Consider the following 19,319-nt stretch of genomic DNA (forward strand, 5'->3'; position numbering starts at 1 on the left):
AAGAGATGTTTTTTTAGTTTTTCTTAGTTAAAATCTAAAAAAAAAAATAAAAACTATCTCTTAATCGAAGCCAATAACTTTACTTAAAAACCAGGTTAATGATGGTCTAAAGACCTCAGATCGATCAGAACCAGAGTTTGTGGATGCGAATGATTACAATTTTAATCGTTTTTAGAGATGTATACATTTTATAATTTATAGTTTTTCAATTTAAATTTTTATTGATACTTTTAGTTTATTTTTATTTTATTTTTAAAGAAAAAAATCTACTTTCATGCAACTGCCCGCAATTACAAACGCTAATTGAAACAAGTTTTTGATTTTAAAAGGTTTAGAGTGTTTGAAACGATTTATAATATTTTGTGATTATTTCAAATGCCAACAACTGTCATCAACCGCAAAAGTTGTGTTTGCGGATGATAACGGAAAAACAAGTCATACCTTTAATCTATTTAGTATCTTTTATTTACAGATTTAAACTTCCTTTTATTTGAATATTTAGTCATTGTATTCATAATAAATAAAATACTTCTTTTTATATTTTTTACAGATTCTGCCGCAACATTTAATCTATATTACTAAAATTTATATAGCTTTTGATACTTCATTTTATGTACAGATTTAGACTTCTTTTTATTTACAGATTTAGTTATTGCATTTGGAATAAATTAAATATTATTTCTTTTTATACTTTTTACAGAATCTGTCACAACATTTACAATCAATTAAAATAACTAATGACAATTCTAAAACATATCTAACCATGCTGATATTCATATTTTATCTGTTAATCATTATAATTATATCAGTATTATGTTATTAACAGCTATAACAAATTATAGTTGTTAGTTTTTTGTGGTTAAAAATAAAAACAGAGACTGAAATATATAGTATATATTATATGAAACAATATTTATATAGTAATACCTTATCCAGTTTAGTGAGATATAAATATTTCGAGTGTACAACTTTCAGGAAAATAAAATACAAAATTAACAATAATTCATAGAAAACTAATACAAAAAATTAAAACTTCAGTATAAGATTTCATTTTTAAATAAATAAACAAAAAATCAAAAATAATATATAGATAGTATAATTACATCAAATCGCATAAAATTATAAAAGTTTCAATAAAATATTATGCACAGGTAAAAAAATTATTATCAAATATCTACGTTATAAAATAATATATTTGATTCTAAATATAACTTACAAAACATAAAAATATACATAGACATTTTATAAAATTAGTGGTTTACAAGTTAAATCAAACATATGTGTGGAGCTGGGGATCAAGTTCTAGTTATCATTAAGAGATGACGTTAATGATATTTATAACTTTAACGCATGGCTCATGCACTTAGATTTTTTTCATTTACCACCTTATACGTTTTGTTATTTGAGCATGTTCTCTTATATTTAGATGTTTAATTACTAATTTACTAGCTTCTTGATCGAAAATATTAACAACTATTCATAACCTGACTGAAAAGGTTAATATGAATACACATATAAATTGATAACTGTATGCCATTGTTGTCCTGATTTTTTTTTTTAAAATGCATTCGGATTCCAACACGTAATAAACTTATAGCTACATTTTTTACAAGTGATATTAAGAAAATAAAAAATGAAAGACATCAAAAAAAAAAAACTATAAGCGCAAAGAGATGGTGGCCAACAAAAAAAGGGTAAAAAGAGACAAACTTCTTCTGTATACAAAAAACATGTATCTGATATCATCTTTGACGCGTTTTTAAACGATGGCACGCACGTCCTAAGCTTAAACAAAATCCTATCCACCTATGAATCTATCTCTGGCCAGCTCATTAACCTACAAAAATCAGCCGTATTCTTCTCTAAAGGGACTACTCAAGCTAGACGTCAACAGATAAAACAAATTCTAGGCATTGAGAAGGAAGGAGGGTTCGGAGTTTATCTTGGCCTTCCTGAACAATTTGGCAGGCGGAAAAGAGATCAGTTCGTTAACATCTTAGACCGGATCAAGTTCAAGTCCATCAGTTGGTCATCGAAGTTTCTATCGCGTGCAGGCAAGATGGTCATGCTGCGCTCAGTCTTAGCAGCTATGCCTTCGCACGCCATGTCATGCTTTAAGCTCCCCGCAACGCTCTGTGCTCAAATACAATCTCTGTTAACGAGATTCTGGTGGGATCAGTCAACTGAAAAGCGTAAGATATCATGGATATCCTGGAAGAAAATGACAAAAGTAAAAAAGCAGGGGGGATTGGGCTTCAAAGACATTGTTACCTTCAATGATGCGCTTCTAGCTAAGCTTAGCTGGAGAATCCTGAAGAACCCCACTTCCCTCCTTGCTCGCTGCCTCCTAGGAAAGTACTGCAAAAATGAAAGCTTCCTATCAATCCAAGCTTCTAAATCATCCTCCTACGGCTGGAAAGGAGTATTAATTGGAAGAGACTTGATGATCAAGCACCTGGGATGGATCGTAGGGACCGGAGAAATGATCAGTGTTTGGAATGACGACTGGCTCTCATCTACGGATAGATTGAGGCCGCTTGGCCCTGCTCCAGAAGCGCTAAAGGATATCAGGGTAGCAGACCTAATGCTCCCAAACACCAGTGAGTGGGATCTCCAAAAGATCGAGAACATCCTCCCTATCTACAAGGACATCATCCTCCATATCAAACCATCAATTTGCAGAGCACCAGATGAGTTGGTTTGGCTTAAGACAGCTTCAGGGGAGTACACTGCGAAGTCGGGGTACAGGGCACAATCAGAGATCAATGCAGATGAGGACACCTCTACTCCTGCAACAAACCACGATTGGTTAGCGAATGTTTGGAAAATTAAAACTCCAGAGAAGATTAAGGTCTTCCTCTGGAACTCCCTACATGAGGCCTTGCCTGTAGGAGAACAGTTTATCAAAAGAAACATACCGGCTTCAAGCCAGTGCCCAAGGTGCGAAGAAGTTGAATCGGTAACCCATCTGCTCTTCACCTGTCACTACGCGATGAAAGTATGGAAGTTGGTTCCACTAGCCTCGAGCTTTGACCCCGCATCCGTGGAATCAATTGGTGTTGGGCTGGAACTCCTCAGGCAGATACCATCACTACCTCCAACCGGTGTAGGCCAAGGAACACTGTCGGCTTCGATCTGCTGGAATATCTGGATCTCCAGGAACCATCTGGTGTTCCAAAAACGATCGTACTCACCGGAAGAAACGGTGGTGAAAGCCATTAAAGAAGCCCGCGAATGGACAATCGCTCAAACCGCTTCTCCCAAACCGCAACCTAACCCAACCAGTATCGCCCAGGATCCTCTGATAGACTTAAGCCGAACATGCATGTTCACAGATGCAGCTTGGAACCCTCAATCGAAGGCGGCTGGTCTTGCTTGGATCATCGATGATGCTGGATCATCAACCTCTCATTCAGCGACCGATACTTTTGTAGCGTCGCCCCTGATGGCGGAAACGTTGGCACTGAGAAGTGCCATGAACTCTGCTCTACATCGTGGGATAAGCTCTCTCCTGATCTTCTCTGATTCTCAGAATCTCATAGCTCTGGTGAATTCAAAGGGTCGACATCTGGAAATCGCGTCTCTCCTCAACGATATTGCATATCTTTCAAGTTGTTTCTCTTTTGTCCAGTTTAATCATATCCCTAGAAGGGATAATGTTAGGGCCGATACTGTGGCCAAACAGGCCTTGTATCTGATTTAATTTTAATGCAAGTATGGTTTCACAAAAAAAAAAAAAAACGATGGCACGCACAGCTCCGCGGTAGAGCTTGGGTTGTTGATCTGGTAACGTCACGTGCTAAGAAAACGACATATTATTCCCGCAGAATTAAAATTAATTCATTTCAATGCATATTTAGACTGACATATCAGGTAAAATAGTGCGAGTATTAGTAGATTTAAAACATAAAAAAGTTGCGTACAACAATCTTGGCTTAGAAACAATAATTTGACATTCTTATTTACTTCACGTCATTGCAAGCTTTCATCTTTCCCTCGTCAGTGATACAGAAAAAAGAGTACACGTTCGGTGAACAAGTGGATGCGTCAAGGCATAATGAGATCATATTAGCTGACGAAAGGACAGGAAGGACTCCGCTACTCGTGTGGATAATGTACTAAAAATGGTAGAGCAGATCTATGAAGTACTTCCATCGGTAAAAGCAGTACTGGGGTAAATGTGTTGTTTCGTCCTTACAGCGAAATAAAGTCTCACTACAGTATATAAATATATCTATCCAAAGTCAAATAAAGATAGCTCTCGAGCTTTAAGGATCAGACACGTTGAAATGCGTGTTCTCACGCTCTTGAACACGTACGTACGTTCACATCTTTTATCGTTCACCAACTTGACTTATACAGATACACACGTGTTACTTGATTGGATGACGAATTACTGGATTAGTGGGCCTTTAATGGACTTGAAAACAGGCTTAAAAGGATGCTATTGGATCAAATTCCTGAGTATCTATACCTATATTTTTCACACTAGACTGGTTTTATCCAAACTGGGGATCTTGTAAGATTTTTCTTCAGAGTTCTTCCATGCTTAGAGAACAACGTATGCATTGTCATTCATCAGTACGCTCAAAGACTTTCACAAATAAATAGAGAATTCTATAGTATTATGATGTCTGTCCAAAGATTTCCATTTGATTATTATAGTTTTGAGGCTTTATCAAGAAGCAGCTACAGACTCGGACAGTTCTTCCATGAGTTCCTTTTGTTCCAAAGCAGCACAAGCCTGCAATATAAAGAACAACATTCTTCCAGACTCGCATAACTAAATAATAATAACAAAATAGATTCAAGATAGGGGTTTTTTTGACCTGCACTGCATCCTCTAAGCCACCTTCAAGAAATGAAGTAAGCGGAAAGTTCATCTTTAGCCTATGATCTGTCACTCTACTATCCTGTTATTTTCAGCATTAACACAAATCATCCTCTTTTCAAAAGTAACGCTCTCAATAATCAAAATCCGTGTTATTACCACCTTATAATTATATGTTCTTATCTTTTCTGAACGAGCTCCAGTCCCAACCTGTTCTTAGCCAAGAATCAACATAAAACATGAATATTCATTCCATGAGCTTAAACCAAAAAAAGGTCATGGGGATAGATAGTATACTATTACCTGAGATTTTCTTTGATCCCTTATCTTCTCTTGTTGTTCCCTTAATTTGATTTCATATCTATATATATACGGAAGTATCTTCTCAGCGTATCAACAAGAAAGACTGAGAATAAAGAAGAGGAGGCTGAGTATTTGTTGCTTACAGTTTAGCTCGAAGAAGCTGGAAAGCACGAGCCTTGTTCCGTAGCTGAGTCCTTTCTTCTGTACAGAAAATGCGTATACCTGTTGGTTTATGGACTAGATCTATAGCCGTCTCCACCTTGTTCACGTTTTGCCCTGCACACCACCAAGACACCACTCTTCAGTAAATATTATTAGCAAGTGAAATTGAGTGATTTTCTTTATATAATTTTAGCCTGACCTCCAGCGCCACCAGATCTTGCAGTTGTAAGTTCAATGTCCTTGGGGTCAATCACAACTTCCACTTCATCAGCCTATAATAATAACAACAGAGAGAAAGCAAAAGATGACAGTTTCAACCGGTGAATAAGTTTTCACAATTATCGGAAGGAATAAAAAGAAAAACATAGGCAATGGTGTGAAGATTTTAGTTAACCTCAGGCATGATGGCTACAGTAGCTGTAGAAGTGTGTACACGGCCCTGTGTTTCAGTTTGAGGGACACGCTGGACTCTATGAACACCAGATTCGTACTTGAGCTTGCTGTAGACACGGTTTCCTTTAATCTCCATCACACACGTCTTGTAACCTCCATGTTCAGCCTTATCAAAGTTAGGAAGATATCAGAAGCTGCCTATGATAGTGATCACATGTCTCTAAGCTGACATGCTCTTCTGCAATGTCTTCTTTACACAATCCTCCTTAAAAGTGCCAGAATCATACCTCAGAGCATGAAACCAGAGAAAACTTCCAAGAGCTGCGCTCGCTGTACCTCTGATACATCCTCACCTGCAATTTAAAAGAATTAATGAATAGCAGATAGTTTATGAAAGTCCAAGCAGTGGAATGATCAGATAGAATGAAGAGAAATAAAAGGGAAGCATGTACCTACAAGGTCACCAGTCCAAATAGCAGCTTCATCTCCACCAGTTCCTGCTCTGACTGTAGAAAGAAGGAAAGCTTTAGATATATTTGACAAATGTTACAACATTAGAGTTAGTCAGGTACCTTCGAGCAAAATGTTTCTGGAATCAAGAGGATTGGTAGGAAGAAGTAACATCTGACACAAGCAAACACACTATGACGTTACAAGGTGAAGATTCGAATCAACTCCAAACTCAGCATTATAACACAATGGAACCAAGTCGAAGATCACATGATGAGAAATAAAAAAGGGTGAACCACCTTAAGTTGTTTTTCAAGCTCCTCAATTTCTTTAGAGAGGGAGTTGATCTCACTTCCTATCATTTCAGCCATATCTTCATCATCTCCAGCCTCTTTCGCCAAAACTGAATTATAAAAAAAAACAATAAAAACCAACTCCAAAGAAGAAAAGTAAAGAAAGGAGGGAGGGAGATTTGAAGGAGGAAGACCTTTGGATTCTTGTAACTGCTTCTCACAGTCCTTGAATCTCCTGAAAACGGATACAACCTAAGACCACAATCCAAAGCAGAGCACATAAGTCAAATATAAAGAAGAAAGATTCAAACTTTTAAAATAAATAAATTAAAGTAAAATACATGGTCAAGCTCGGACATGGACTGTGCAAGTTTTTGGTATTCAGAAGGATTAGAAACAACATCCGGGTCAGCTAGTTTTACCTACAAAAAAAAAAAGGTTAAAAACTCTGTAACATGTTTCCACTGAGAAAACAAAAGCCGAATCAAATGTAAAAGACATACAGATAACTCCTTCCATGTCTTCTCAACAGACTCCATTTTCGTAATGAGGTAAGGTTCCTGTAATTTTCCAAACATCATCATCATCAGCCATTTACATAAAATATGAATATTTTTTTTATAAGGGGATTTGGACCCAAAATCTATAATTTTGCAAAGTAATAGAACATTGAGGTATGGATATAATCACTTACTGCCATACAGACTAGCCGTGGGGTCCTTCGAGACGGCGAAGGCGGCCACAAGGCTAAACATACCCCTGCCGATGGCTGCCTTGAACGTAAACTTAATGGTAAATAATTTTGAATTTTCACGGAGGCTCGAGCCACCGGACTCCTCGTCGTCATCGAGCTGTTTTACAGAGTTGGAAGAAGAAGAAGAAGAGTGGCGCGTGATTTTGCTCGGATAAGCTTCTTCGATGATGAAACGTGTGTTTGGCTGTGAGGACAGTAGTGAACGAGAAATGTAAACAATAATTAAAATAATAGTATGTTTGTTTCACAAGGACAAACAAGAAGGACTTCATGGCCCAATGGATAAGGCGCTGGTCTACGAAACCAGAGATTCTGGGTTCGATCCCCAGTGAAGTCGCACATTTTGTTTTTTTTTGGTTTTTTTTTTTTGTTTTTTTTAATTTTAAGCTCTTTGCTCGGATCTACATCATTTGTTTTTTTATGTTTTGGGTTGAACATCAAAGCAGCTCCTCAATTTCCTCTCCTACCCGGCGACGATGTCTATCAACAGAATCGCCAGAGCTTTACCCTTCTCGGGGCTCTTCAGGTTCGTTCATCATTCATTCATTCTAAATTGCCTTTCTATATCTATCGCCTTTTTTTTTTAATCTTCCGCTAATTTGATTTTATCTCAGACGAATATGGATATCCATTTTCTATCTATCAAAGCTTAGTGTTTTCTTTTTTTCCGTTTCGATTAGTACTTTACGACGGGCTAAATGCTTGCATATCGGCTAAAAAGCCCTTCTTTTGATGGCTTAATTGAAACGGGTCGAGCATAAGCACCCTGAGAGTTTTTGTACTTTGTATGTTGAAACGATAAAAGACTTTTGTCTTTTTTTAAAAACAGGCAGCTTGAGAAAGAAGCTGAAACAGTGATCAACGTTCTGCAACCTGGCCCCTTGGGGATCATAGAACACAAGTTCACTGCTCAAGAGATTCGCGAGGCCAAAGCTACAGTGTGCAGAGCTGTCGAGAATTGGCGTAGACACTCTCAGCTTGACCATGCTAATGGCGTTTTGAATGATTTCATTTCTAAGTGAAGAAACTGAGAGTGTTTGTTTCCTTTGTTTTCATGGCTGATGGCATAAAAGGCCTTTCCTTTCGTTGAACAGTCCTTATAAGCGTCAATGAAGAAACAAATGTTTCTCTTTTTAATTATGAATAAGCATTGCTACTGATACGTTTTTTTCAGCTTACATAGATTGATATAAATCGGAGAATACATGTTCTTGGATCTTAGCATCTAGGTTTGTGTGACTACAGACTTGCACTTGATATAAAACATAACCGTGCATGCATTGTAGAACCCCAGAAAAAGAAAAAGTATACTTCTCATCTCATTACTTATTCTATTCACTAGTTGTGTTTTGGGACTTTAAACCCATATGGCTCCGGCTCTTCTTAGCAATGCGGCTAGTTGGTTCTTGACTTGGAGAGTCATTACCTGGTTAGCCCCGCCTATTAGCTGTTCCCCTATGAACACCGCTGGTACACTCGGCTTACACCCCATCTGTATTAACGCCTTCTCGATCTCCTTCCCGTTGGACAACTGATCAAGCTCGTACACTGTCATCTTTGCCCCAAATCCGGAGATGAGTGTTTGAATTGAGTGGCTCATGCAGCAGGAGCTTTTGCTGAAAACCACCACTGGTTTGTCTGCTACTAAATCTCTAATGCTTTCCATTTGGTCACGTACGTATATAGAGTGTGAGAAATGTGAGTGAGAAGGAACTTAAGGATCTCTGTGGTTGTTTGATATAACAAAGCTAGGCCTATTTATAGGGTTTAGATATGTTTAAAAGAAGGGTAAAGATTGCATAAAATCTGATCTATGTCACTACTTTACTTACTTTTGTTCCTTTCCCAGTGTTGTGCCCTTTGGCGTTCGCTAAAAACTGCATGAACATAGATTCTTTCGTTTTCAAATATCACAACCAAGTGGCATACACAGTTCATGAGAGATTCTCTTTCTTTTCTTTACTAAATACGGAAATATCCTTACCATATGGTTTAGTAGTGATCCACGGATCCAAGAAGGTACGCAACAGTATGCTCTTATGTTGCTTTTTTTTGTTGGTTGCAATATCTTTTTTGCTTTTGATGCATCTACTGACGTGTAGATTGGATTATGGTTTATCCATTTAGATTCCCCCCCACAAGTTCCATGCCCAAAAGAAACGTAAAGCAAGAAAGGTTAAAAAAAAAATAAAGATTGTCTTTGGCTTTGCTATACTTTTTCTGCTGGTGTGACCTGGAGTCTAGAGTGAAAGTGTGTGTGTGTATGATCAGACCCAAGATCTTGCTTTTAGCTTTTACACTATCTTCACACCCCGTTTTTTTTTTCAAGTTTCTTTCACAAACTTTCTGAATGTGAGAGAGTTTGTCTCACCACTTAAAGAGTCTTCTCTGTTGTTGCATTGACTTACGAGGATGAGAATCAACCTATCTATTGTGTTTTTAAAAATATTTGGGAAATTTTGAATATTTTGCAGTGGATTTTACATAAATGAGGAATCTTAGGCAGATTCGTGATAAGGCCATGTGTACATTTTTCCCACCAAGATTGATTGATTTACAACACTTGTGGTTTGATGAAATGATGATGATGATAAGAGCATAGATTCGATCATCATACGGGAGATAACATCCCAAAGATTCTGATGTAACAACAACTTGAAATGTTCTCTTCCCCCCATCTCTAGAACCCAAATGAATTACCTCCAAAATTTCCCAAAGGTCATACATTAGAACTGCTACATCCATGTCCTGTAATCAAAACTTGCAACTAGATATTTGAATAAATAGATTTAAAGTTACAGAGGTTCTTTGAAAACCAATCTTAGAAAAAATTTCGGTAAATCTTGAAAGCTTGTGATACAAACAAAAGCATGATTGTCTTAAGAGCTTGACAGAAAGTCCCATCATCATTCGGTGATGTTGTTGACGACAACAACAGAGTTATAATGTTCACCGAGCCCAAAAGCATGCCTGTGATACGATAACTTGAGGCTGTCGTCATTGCCGGATGATTTATACTCTTTCCCCATTTCAACATCAGGGAACGATCCTGAAAACACCATTATGTGTTTCCTCAAACAATGCGTCAACGCTCCTAGCTCCAGCTGACCTCCCCAAGCAGCTGTCGACTCCACTTCCCTGCAGTATCTCTCAAACCGCTCCTCTGCAGACTCATCAGATTCAGACTCGGTGGTCTCCGTTAAGAAAAACGGGATGAAGTCTGCTCTGTGCTCCCTCATGTAAGCAGCAGCCATTTCTCTCAGCTTCTGGTACGTGTAAGGTGATGCACCGCCGCCTGAGAGGTTGGCGAGCTGGTTCTCCACTGCTCGGTAAAGGCAATGCCCGTCTGGTTTTATCTCGCTGACGGTTAGCCCCATCGGTTTAAGCTTCTTCTCGAGTTTCTGGTTCTCCACCATACGATCGCTCGTCACGTTGCTCTGCTCCTCTTTGATTCTCTGCTCTCTCTCCGCTTCTTCTTTGGCTCGTTTCTCACGCCTCTTCACGCTCTTGCTCGGCTGCTTCGAGTGTTCTTGCTGAGCGGTGACCGAGACTCCAGCGATGGCTCTCACTAGAGTGTCGATATCTCCTTTCTTCTCATTCGTTTCGGCCTTGGAGATGTTGGTGCCGCTGCTGCTGCTACTGCTGCTGCTAAAACCTTGGGAGGCGAGCTCTTTGAGCTGTTTCTCCTTAAGCTTGGTGGAGAGTTTCGAAATGTCTTCTTCGACTTGCTTCTTCTTAGCTTTCTGCTCGGCTTTGCTTCCTTTAGCAGCAGCCTTTTTCAGCTCCGTCTCCTTGTTCTGTAGTTGTTTTATCTCTTGCCTAACAGTAAGACAACAACAACAACACTTGTGATAAATAATAAATCAGGTAAAAAGGTCGCTACATCTACTCCAAAGGGGCAAGAAACATGAAACATCCATTCAAAACTAATGGTGGTGCTTACCTGTGCCTAGCAAGCATCTCATCCACCGTTTCATGTTGCTTCTGAGAAGCATCAGTGGTGGTTTCTACAGATGCATTGGTGTCTGCCATTTACGGAGCCTGAAATTACAATGTACAAGTTAAAACGGTATCAAGCCAGATATAAGTTTTAAGAGCAAGTAAAGCTGTAGACAACAACAACAACCATACAAGACAAGAAAAAAAAACAATGAGCTCATTCTAGTTCAGTTTGTTTGTTTTTTTTTTCTTAAATTTATACAATAAATAACACTTAGAGCTAAATCCAAAAAAAAAAACTAATGAATGTATAGATTCTCCAAGCAATAAACAAGATCAAAACACATTACACAATTCAATATTCCACAAAACACTTACACGATAGCGGATCCTTTTCTAGACAAATAACAAGACTGTCAAATCAATTAGTAGCCCTACTTTAATTAAATTGGTTTCGAGTAGCAGACTGAGACAGAAGGACCCAAAGTTCGTACCTTTTTGTCGAAGGAGAAGAATCCAAGTTTCTGATTTAGGGTTTACGCAACCCGAAAAATAAAAACAAAAAAAAAAACTGAAAAAAAAATAAAGAAATAACTGAAAACGTACGTGGGCTGTTTTGTTAAGTATCAAATCCTTGCAGATTTAGTTTATGGGTCTTCAGGCCCAGTTAGATCAACCAAAACTCGAAGTTAGATTCGATTTTAACAAGTAGAGAGGGAAGCTAAAATTATTCTGTCAACGCTGTCTATATCTGTATATAGGGGGAAATAATTGAAAGAATATATTCCTTGTGGGGAAAGATTTATCTTTTAATTTATTTTTAAAAATAAGATTTATCTTTTTAATTATATATATGTATGAAAATGTTTATTTACAAGATCTATCAATTTATTAAAAATAAGAATAGTGTTCATTATGTAATATGTTTCATCTATATGCATAAAGATGGATTCTTGTTTGGCCAAGTGGAGAGTGTTTAATATCTTAAACTGTACTCCTTCTTCCTATAAGCATATTAGCCACTAAACTCATGCAAAAGACATACACCCATGTAATCGTACAATATGTTACATAGTTTTTAATGTTTTCAATTTCTGCGTAAAATATCATGAATTGTATCTAATATATACTTGCAAGTTATAAACCTTGAATATATTTCATTTCTGCGTAAATATCATGAATGTATGTACTGGTAATGATTAACACGTTTGATGAACAGTGGGACAATCAGATTGTATAATGACGAATATAAACATTTGAGGCATCATGTAGTTGGGATATGATTAGGATTTAGGGCTCAAGTTTTCTGCTGCAGTTTCACAACTCTAATAATTCGTTTTTATTTTGGTTTCAAGCAGAGTACATACAAGTCAGTTGTATCAAACTTCCATTTTCTTTATTTTTTTGTCAGCTCAAACTTCATTTTCTTTTAAGAAAGTTTGAGCTGCAAAAAACAAAAAATCATTTTAAGAACGGATTTTTTACATCTTTAGCAAATAAAATAGTTTTTATTTTTGCTCACAATGTATTAGAGAAAATAAAGTATGATAATGGTTTGTTACAGGGGTGGATCTAGAACAACAATTAGTTGGGGGCACAAATAATTTTCTCACTGTATTTAAATTTTTGATAGGGGCACTTCATATTTTTATACTAAATACTTAAGAAAAATAAAAAAAAAAATCAGTTGGGGGCACATGCCCCCGTACCTCAACCTTTGCGTCCGCCACTGGTTTGTTATGGTTTGCAAATAAATAGATTGGTTTGCAAATAAATAAATCATGTATAAATAACCAATTTATATATATTGGAATATAAGTACATATATACATACAAAATCAGTTAGTGAAGTAAATGAAAGAAACACATGTTTTGGTGTATTAATTATCAGCATTGCTTTGTAAGCATATTATAACCCAGATTCAGACTGGTATATAGCTAGAGGCGGACCCATATAGTGAAAAGGTGTGTCAACTGACACAGGTTTAAATGATAAAAAGTAAAATTTTACTTTTTTAAGCTATGGACATTCAGTTACGTTGGCTATTTTGTTTAGAATAGTTAAGTTTGACACCCCTAAATCTTAAGTTCGAACATCTAGATTGTTGCTTTCTTACATTTTTTTTTTGATATTCTTAGTTTTAATCACCACTTAATTTATTTGACACACCTAATAAAAAATGCTGGATCCGCCACTAATATAGCTAGTAGCTACACTGGACTTTCATCAGTCGTGTCCAAATGCTCTTCTCTGCTTTTTCATTTTACAAATGTCAACCATTTTTGTTACAATAAATTAATGGTATTATAGTTTTCAGTATTCGTAGAAAATAGGAAAGAATATATACATAGAATCTTGAGATATTATGAGTTACAGTTGAAACAAAACAAGTAGGCGACACATGGATACTAGTATCTTCATTTACACACGCACATTACATATAGATGGAATCAGTTACATATACATTGACACATTTTTATTCCTGTATACGCACACATGGTGTATAATGGCCACCTTTATATATATAAAAAATATAGTTGTGGAGTAGGGTCAGATATGGATAAACTTCTTATCTCAGATTTTTCCCATGTCAAAGATGACGCAACAGTCACCACCAAATCTCTTTTTTCGTCGCGTACACTTCTGAATTTTATACTACTATAATGCAACCACTCTGAAACATAATGTATGAAACATTAATAAGACCCTTTATTAGTTATTTTAGTTTTTTTTTTTTTGCTAAATGATTTTTTTTTTTTTTTTTTTTTGTCAACTGGTCACTTTTGGACCTTTTTAATCCTCAAACTGAGGTAAGTGGGGGTCGAACCCCCGACGTCAGGGCCCGAAGGCAGAGCTCAGCAGCCACTTGGCTACGAACGACCCGACGCTAAATGATTATTTTAGTTATTTTAGTTATGAAGCGCCAATCGTATACATTTAATTAATCATATTACAAAATTCATCAATCTATATCTAGCAACTATTATTGTGATGGATTTTGTCGTCCACGTATAAAGAGCCAATACGAGATGATGTTTTCTAGAAATGGCTTTATCTTTTCTTCAGGTACTTAATATAATATAATCATGACAAAACTAATTATTTATGTGGATGATTAGTTGAGTTGTAGACTTGTAGTCATATATAGAAAGAACTTAGCATGACTTTTTAACTGTAGTTGCATATTGTTTGCTGATTGTACAGTTTTCGAGTCCCTCAATAGTTTCATTAGGAAAAAGAAAATAAGACATGAACAAAAATATAAGACTGCAAAAAATTGTAAGTATATAGAACTTTTTATATGAAACCTACTAATCAGAATTAAGAAATAGATGTCTTAAAACAGAAAAAAGCCTTTTTTGTCACTGAAACAGAAAAAAAAAAGTCTATACCCCCCAGTCAATGCTAAATGATATCACTCTCTAATCTCTACATGTATTAGTGAACACCAAAGCGCATGCAAATTGAAATATGTCTTTCTTGTTCATGGCATTACCGCAAATTATTAACCATCCACGTTTCCACTATAACTTAAAAGGGGAAGAATATATAAATTCTAAATTCATGTTTTGGGTATGTTATGCTACTGCCAGCCACGGACCGAAAGTGATATAATTCATCACTCTGTTAATATCTTTGTAACATAATACACATTATAATATATAACAAACAATCCCACCTCTGCTATAGGTCTATTTTAAATTAACTATATAAATCAACGACAGCTAAATGCATAAAAAAGTCTCCATCAAACAAAATCATAAGGGTTCTTATCCGTAATTATATCACAAAGAATTAAACAATGAATCTATTTTTTTCTTTTTCAAACAAAAAAAATTATATCACAAAGAGCTTAGCTTCTTTCTAGGTAATTTTGTTTTGTGGGACATTTTAATTACAATAATATATTTCAGAGTGGGGTATATCAATTATATAGTTATCCAGTGTATTATTATACAAAATAAAATAATCCAAGATCTTCCACAATGACCATTATAAATACCAGCTGATCCAAGCATATCTACAACACAACCTAGGCCTTTCTCATTCCAAAAACAAACACTTCACTAATTACTAAGTTTTCTTGATCAATCGCAAATGGAGAGAATAAGAGATCTGTCGTCGAAGACCGCAGCAGTAATATTCACTAAGAGCTCTTGTTGTATGTGCCACAGCATCAAGACGTTATTCTACGAACTGGGAGCTAGTCCAGCGATCCACGAGCTCGATAAGGACTCCGAAGGCCGTGAAATGGAGCGGGCCCTGCGTGCGCTTGGCTCATCAAACCCAGCAGTTCCTGCTGTTTTTGTCGGAGGAAGGTACATCGGATCAGCCAAAGACATCATCTCGTTCCACGTCGATGGGTCGCTCAAACAGATGCTTAAAGACGCTAAGGCCATATGGCTATAGCGTTCTAACAGTTACATGTATGTATATATGCATGTATGCATATATATGATGTCAATAATCATTGTGTTGTAAACATATATTATATAGATAATCGGGAGGAAGCATAGATGTATTATAATGCTTTGTTTCCTTCGCATCAAGGTGATTTATAATAAGTTATATACATTGATAGATGTATATATGTATCATGACTTGCATTCTACGGAAGAAAAGACAAGTGCACTTTTAAGAAACTGTTGTAACACTACTGTTAAAGTTCCATGAAAGTACACAAACCAAAGTCTAAAATCATACAGTATGTGATTAAGGCGTATTTGGCCAGTCTGAGCTCGCCCAAGTGGTTTACATGGTGGATCGTAACAGATGATCGGTTCACCCCCTGACATTAGTCGGAAAGTATTCCAAACTCAGGTTAGACAGTGTGGTATTCAGCCGACTCTGTAGCACTAAGTGTGTTCCTCCAAGGCCGACCGGATCAGCCGACAGGGTTTATTAAGGCGTCATCTAGTTAGTTGGAATGCTACTGCATTGATATTATTGTTATTAAGGCGTCATCTAATTAACAACAGATGATTGAGATACGGTGATATGATAGATCGATGAAGTGACAAGATAAGAGATGATTATCACAAAGGAATCATACACGTAGACGACTACTTCTATATAGGATCCCTTATCTTCGGTGACTGAACAGAAGGGCGAATATCTTAGACACTTGAAAAGCTTCACCCACAAGGCCACAAGTCACCGGAATATAGAACAACAATATGTAAACATGTGGTCAGTGCGAAATTTCACGTCACACTACCAGATCTTTTTTGTAATATTAATCTGTTTTGTTATTAAATATCTACTAGGATTAATTTCATAAATATATACAAATTTCACGATATGGTTTGTTTAGCACAAAACATTTTGTCAGTAATCACTAAAATTACGTCACTGAGTTGAATATGTAATACATCATTTTCAAGTAAAAACAAAAATTAATGTAACACTGATCTAATTTTTGTTTGAATTTTGTTTGCCAGCCATTTTACAAGTATGTAGTTACGTCTTGGAAGAGAGAGGGCAAGAGCACAATCAAACATGAGTGTGTATAATGTAGAATATTTGTCTTTAGGCAAGTTGGTAGTAGGGGACAGTGAACAAGGGAATAATCACTACGTGTTTACATATATAGCTAATAGACATGTATATAATTATCACCAAAAGCTGGAATCATGTTTGGTTATACATTCTTCTTTTCTAGCCCATAAGAGCATCATCAACCCTCATTGCTTAAATGAGGGTGCTTATACTTTTTTTATTTTTTTTTTCTGACTAAAAAAAAAAAAAAAAAAAAATTGAAAACTGATCAATCGCGGGCCACCACGTGTCGGTGGGGCCCGCAGATTGAACAAAACACGACGCTTAAACAAGCATCATTTCGTTTGTTGCTTAAATTTCAGCGGGACCCACTGATTTGTTTACTATTTTTTTTTAAGCATTTTATCTCTAAGCACTTCTTTTTTTCTTGCGTTGATGCTGCTCTAAGGATTCGATCAATGAGCTACGAGAGAAAATCCAGCTACGAACAGAACAAAACAAAATGATCGACAACCCCAGTTCACTTTTACGGTATTTTAACTTCAAAATCGAAAGTCAAGAGAATTTTTCTTCCTCTAGATAAGTATCACTCATGCTAATATTTGGAAGGAAATATCATTATTTTTTCGCTTTTTTTTTGTTACTGTATATTTTTTTTTATATTAATCTAAGTATATTTCATATCTATGGAAAAATCTACACAAATCTAATAGAAAAATGTAACACGATGGATCTTCTTTCGGAAATTCAAATGAACTCCAAAAAAATGGTCTCATTCGCATGCCCACACATTTTTAGTGTTGTGGATTTACTTCCGAACCTGGATCGCTTAATTCAGCGGAATTCACCTACAATTAGACCATTTTTGTGTGGTTTTGTATAAGTTTTTTGATAAACGATATACATATAGAACTTGTAAAACCTAAAATAATAGACATTCAAAACACCTCTAGAATTATACTTTCTCTTTTTTAAAGTGTCACTTTATTTTTTTCTCTTGTTATACCAAAAATATATTTCTATAATTCCAATGTAATTTAGATTTGATTATATTTTAATATTAATTACAAAATGAATTGATCTTATAAATAAATTTATCTAAAGTACTATTATTTAAAAATATGAAATTAAGTAAACATAAATGTATTTCAATCATTTTATTAATATGTGTAAAAAATGTGTATATGACATTTTTTATGAAACACTTTATAAAACAGTGGGAGTATATCATTACTAAAATTTACACCAGCATGTCTAACACGCCAAGTTGTATGAGGATGAGGGAGAGAGTACATGAAAAGCTTATACAATTACAATGTGCTTGTAATTGTACCATACTCTAGTGTGTTATAGTAATATAGTAAATATAACCGTATTTAACAAACAAACAGAAAAAAATCTAGCGAAACTTTGAAAATCATCCTAAATTGTTCCGTCCGTTCAAGTCGACGTAAGCCAAGCCTTTTAGTCCCATACTTCCATGGAACAGATATACGTCTTTGCTATAGGCTTTCCTTAAGCTGTTAGAAATTTATATAGTCGACAAGTTCCTTTTTCTGAAAAACTATAGTCGACAAGCACAAAACAAACTTAATTACCTAATTTAACTGCTGCGTGTTTGACTTCTACGTGGTTAATATACAGTTCTTAAACTTTCATTGTCAATGAGATTCGTCTTAAAAAGCGTGGGAGACATATTGTATGCACGCAAACAACGCGCGTTCCCTTCACTTGCATATGCCTTTTTTTTTTGCTAAAATTTGTATTGCATATGCCTTTAGATCCAATAATACTATAGTGTTCAGAGACTCTCAGACATTTATTCCAAGTCATTACAATGTACGCAATCAACCTCCTCGAATCGTATGCTTAGTTTAATTATGATCGTCGCCTTATTTAATAATATAGATGCTAAATTAAAAAAAAATTACATAATTATTTTGCTGCAACTTGCTTTTTTATGTTAAAAATATTGTTAAAAGGAAAAAGACTAGTCCAAGGGATATTGCACTACTTGCTTCCTTATAAATAGCCCAAGCAGACCATCAAGTTTTACAACGAACAAAGAAACATACATCAAAGCTAAAGATAAATAGTTTTTTCGACCGTTCAAAGCCGTTTGATCAGAATCTGATCATGGACAAGGTGATGAGAATGTCATCAGAGAAAGGAGTTGTAATCTTCACCAAAAACTCATGTTGTCTTTGTTACGCCGTACAGGTCCTTTTCCGCGACCTAAGGGTTCAGCCAACAATCCACGAGATTGACAACGATCCTGACTGCCGCGAGATCGAGAAGGCCTTAGTCCGTCTTGGCTGCGCCAACGCGGTTCCTGCTGTTTTTGTTAGTGGTAAGCTGGTGGGTTCGACCAACGATGTTATGTCGCTTCACCTAAGTGGATCTCTCGTTCCCTTGATCAAGCCGTATCAGTAGTTTCATGCATAACTAGAAAATGAATCGCGATCCTTACGAAAAGATAATTGGTGCGAAAGATAACACGTAAATGTGTATCATGTCATTATATATAATCTATAACTAATGTTTATGTTTTTTTTAATGTTTTGTTTAGCCTCCTCATGTCTAAAAAATTAATTAGCTAGCATTTGTATTTCCAGCTTAATTAATCAGTGGATGTACTGATGTGTATCTATTGTTATGGATAAAATTATTTATTATATGTTATATTTTCTTTCA

The 19,319-nt window shown here is 35.9% G+C and overlaps 6 protein-coding genes and 1 non-coding gene across 9 annotated transcripts; 4 read left to right on the forward strand and 3 right to left on the reverse strand.

Annotated features, from left to right (window-relative positions):
* Positions 1-4,546: 4,546 nt before the first annotated feature.
* LOC108861041 (peptide chain release factor APG3, chloroplastic) lies at positions 4,547-7,355 on the reverse strand. The gene is made up of 15 exons (XM_018634874.2): positions 7,127-7,355; positions 6,936-6,992; positions 6,774-6,854; positions 6,627-6,684; positions 6,439-6,542; positions 6,262-6,313; positions 6,146-6,195; positions 5,977-6,042; positions 5,691-5,855; positions 5,496-5,568; positions 5,278-5,410; positions 5,135-5,192; positions 4,994-5,041; positions 4,830-4,913; positions 4,547-4,744 (listed from the first exon to the last, which is right to left on the reverse strand). The coding sequence occupies exons 1-15, from the start codon at positions 7,277-7,279 to the stop codon at positions 4,679-4,681; spliced, it is 1,248 nt and encodes a 415-aa protein (XP_018490376.1). The 5' UTR covers positions 7,280-7,355; the 3' UTR covers positions 4,547-4,678.
* Positions 7,356-7,450: 95 nt separating this feature from the next.
* On the forward strand, positions 7,451-7,523 carry TRNAR-ACG (transfer RNA arginine (anticodon ACG)). The gene has a single exon. It is a non-coding gene; the product is annotated as a tRNA-Arg (tRNA).
* Positions 7,524-7,553: 30 nt separating this feature from the next.
* On the forward strand, positions 7,554-8,346 carry LOC108857701 (uncharacterized). The gene is made up of 2 exons (XM_018631712.2): positions 7,554-7,712; positions 8,016-8,346. The coding sequence occupies exons 1-2, from the start codon at positions 7,663-7,665 to the stop codon at positions 8,206-8,208; spliced, it is 243 nt and encodes an 80-aa protein (XP_018487214.1). The 5' UTR covers positions 7,554-7,662; the 3' UTR covers positions 8,209-8,346.
* On the reverse strand, positions 8,311-9,048 carry LOC108857712 (monothiol glutaredoxin-S6). Its single transcript, XM_018631725.2, has one exon. The coding sequence runs from the start codon at positions 8,850-8,852 to the stop codon at positions 8,544-8,546; it is 309 nt and encodes a 102-aa protein (XP_018487227.1). The 5' UTR covers positions 8,853-9,048; the 3' UTR covers positions 8,311-8,543.
* Positions 9,049-9,937: 889 nt separating this feature from the next.
* On the reverse strand, positions 9,938-11,794 carry LOC108856806 (OVARIAN TUMOR DOMAIN-containing deubiquitinating enzyme 5). 3 transcript variants are annotated; one of them, XM_018630695.2, is made up of 3 exons: positions 11,620-11,794; positions 11,130-11,227; positions 9,938-11,005 (listed from the first exon to the last, which is right to left on the reverse strand). In XM_018630695.2, exons 2-3 carry the CDS (start codon positions 11,216-11,218, stop codon positions 10,093-10,095), a joined length of 1,002 nt encoding a protein of 333 aa, XP_018486197.1. In that variant the 5' UTR covers positions 11,219-11,227; positions 11,620-11,794; the 3' UTR covers positions 9,938-10,092. The 3 variants fall into 3 exon arrangements, with proteins under 3 accessions (XP_018486197.1, XP_018486198.1, XP_056867208.1); XM_018630696.1 differs by lacking the exon at positions 11,620-11,794 and adding an exon at positions 11,504-11,607; XM_057011228.1 differs by lacking the exon at positions 11,620-11,794 and adding an exon at positions 11,564-11,587.
* Positions 11,795-15,159: 3,365 nt separating this feature from the next.
* Positions 15,160-15,602, forward strand: LOC108860566 (glutaredoxin-C11). Its single transcript, XM_018634431.2, has one exon. It carries the CDS (start codon positions 15,225-15,227, stop codon positions 15,534-15,536), a length of 312 nt encoding a protein of 103 aa, XP_018489933.1. The 5' UTR covers positions 15,160-15,224; the 3' UTR covers positions 15,537-15,602.
* Positions 15,603-18,695: 3,093 nt separating this feature from the next.
* LOC108860105 (glutaredoxin-C14) lies at positions 18,696-19,319 on the forward strand. The gene has a single exon (XM_018634016.2). It carries the CDS (start codon positions 18,762-18,764, stop codon positions 19,056-19,058), a length of 297 nt encoding a protein of 98 aa, XP_018489518.1. The 5' UTR covers positions 18,696-18,761; the 3' UTR covers positions 19,059-19,319.

Source organism: Raphanus sativus, chromosome 5, assembly GCF_000801105.2.
Source record: "Raphanus sativus cultivar WK10039 chromosome 5, ASM80110v3, whole genome shotgun sequence".
NCBI classification, from domain to species: Eukaryota; Viridiplantae; Streptophyta; class Magnoliopsida; order Brassicales; family Brassicaceae; genus Raphanus; species Raphanus sativus.

Coding starts and splice junctions, on each gene's coding strand:
- LOC108857701 (XM_018631712.2), top strand. CDS start 7,663: ATGTCTATCAACAGAATCGCCAGAGCTTTACCCTTCTCGGGGCTCTTC. Junction 7,713..8,015: donor CCCTTCTCGGGGCTCTTCAG/GTTCGTTCATCA, acceptor TTTTAAAAACAG/GCAGCTTGAGAAAGAAGCTG.
- LOC108860566 (XM_018634431.2), top strand. CDS start 15,225: ATGGAGAGAATAAGAGATCTGTCGTCGAAGACCGCAGCAGTAATATTC.
- LOC108856806 (XM_018630695.2), bottom strand. CDS start 11,218: ATGGCAGACACCAATGCATCTGTAGAAACCACCACTGATGCTTCTCAG. Junction 11,006..11,129: donor GAGATGCTTGCTAGGCACAG/GTAAGCACCACC, acceptor TCTTACTGTTAG/GCAAGAGATAAAACAACTAC.
- LOC108861041 (XM_018634874.2), bottom strand. CDS start 7,279: ATGACGACGAGGAGTCCGGTGGCTCGAGCCTCCGTGAAAATTCAAAAT. Junction 5,411..5,495: donor AAGATCTGGTGGCGCTGGAG/GTCAGGCTAAAA, acceptor GGTGGTGTGCAG/GGCAAAACGTGAACAAGGTG. Junction 5,042..5,134: donor GGGATCAAAGAAAATCTCAG/GTAATAGTATAC, acceptor GGCTAAGAACAG/GTTGGGACTGGAGCTCGTTC.
- LOC108857712 (XM_018631725.2), bottom strand. CDS start 8,852: ATGGAAAGCATTAGAGATTTAGTAGCAGACAAACCAGTGGTGGTTTTC.
- LOC108860105 (XM_018634016.2), top strand. CDS start 18,762: ATGGACAAGGTGATGAGAATGTCATCAGAGAAAGGAGTTGTAATCTTC.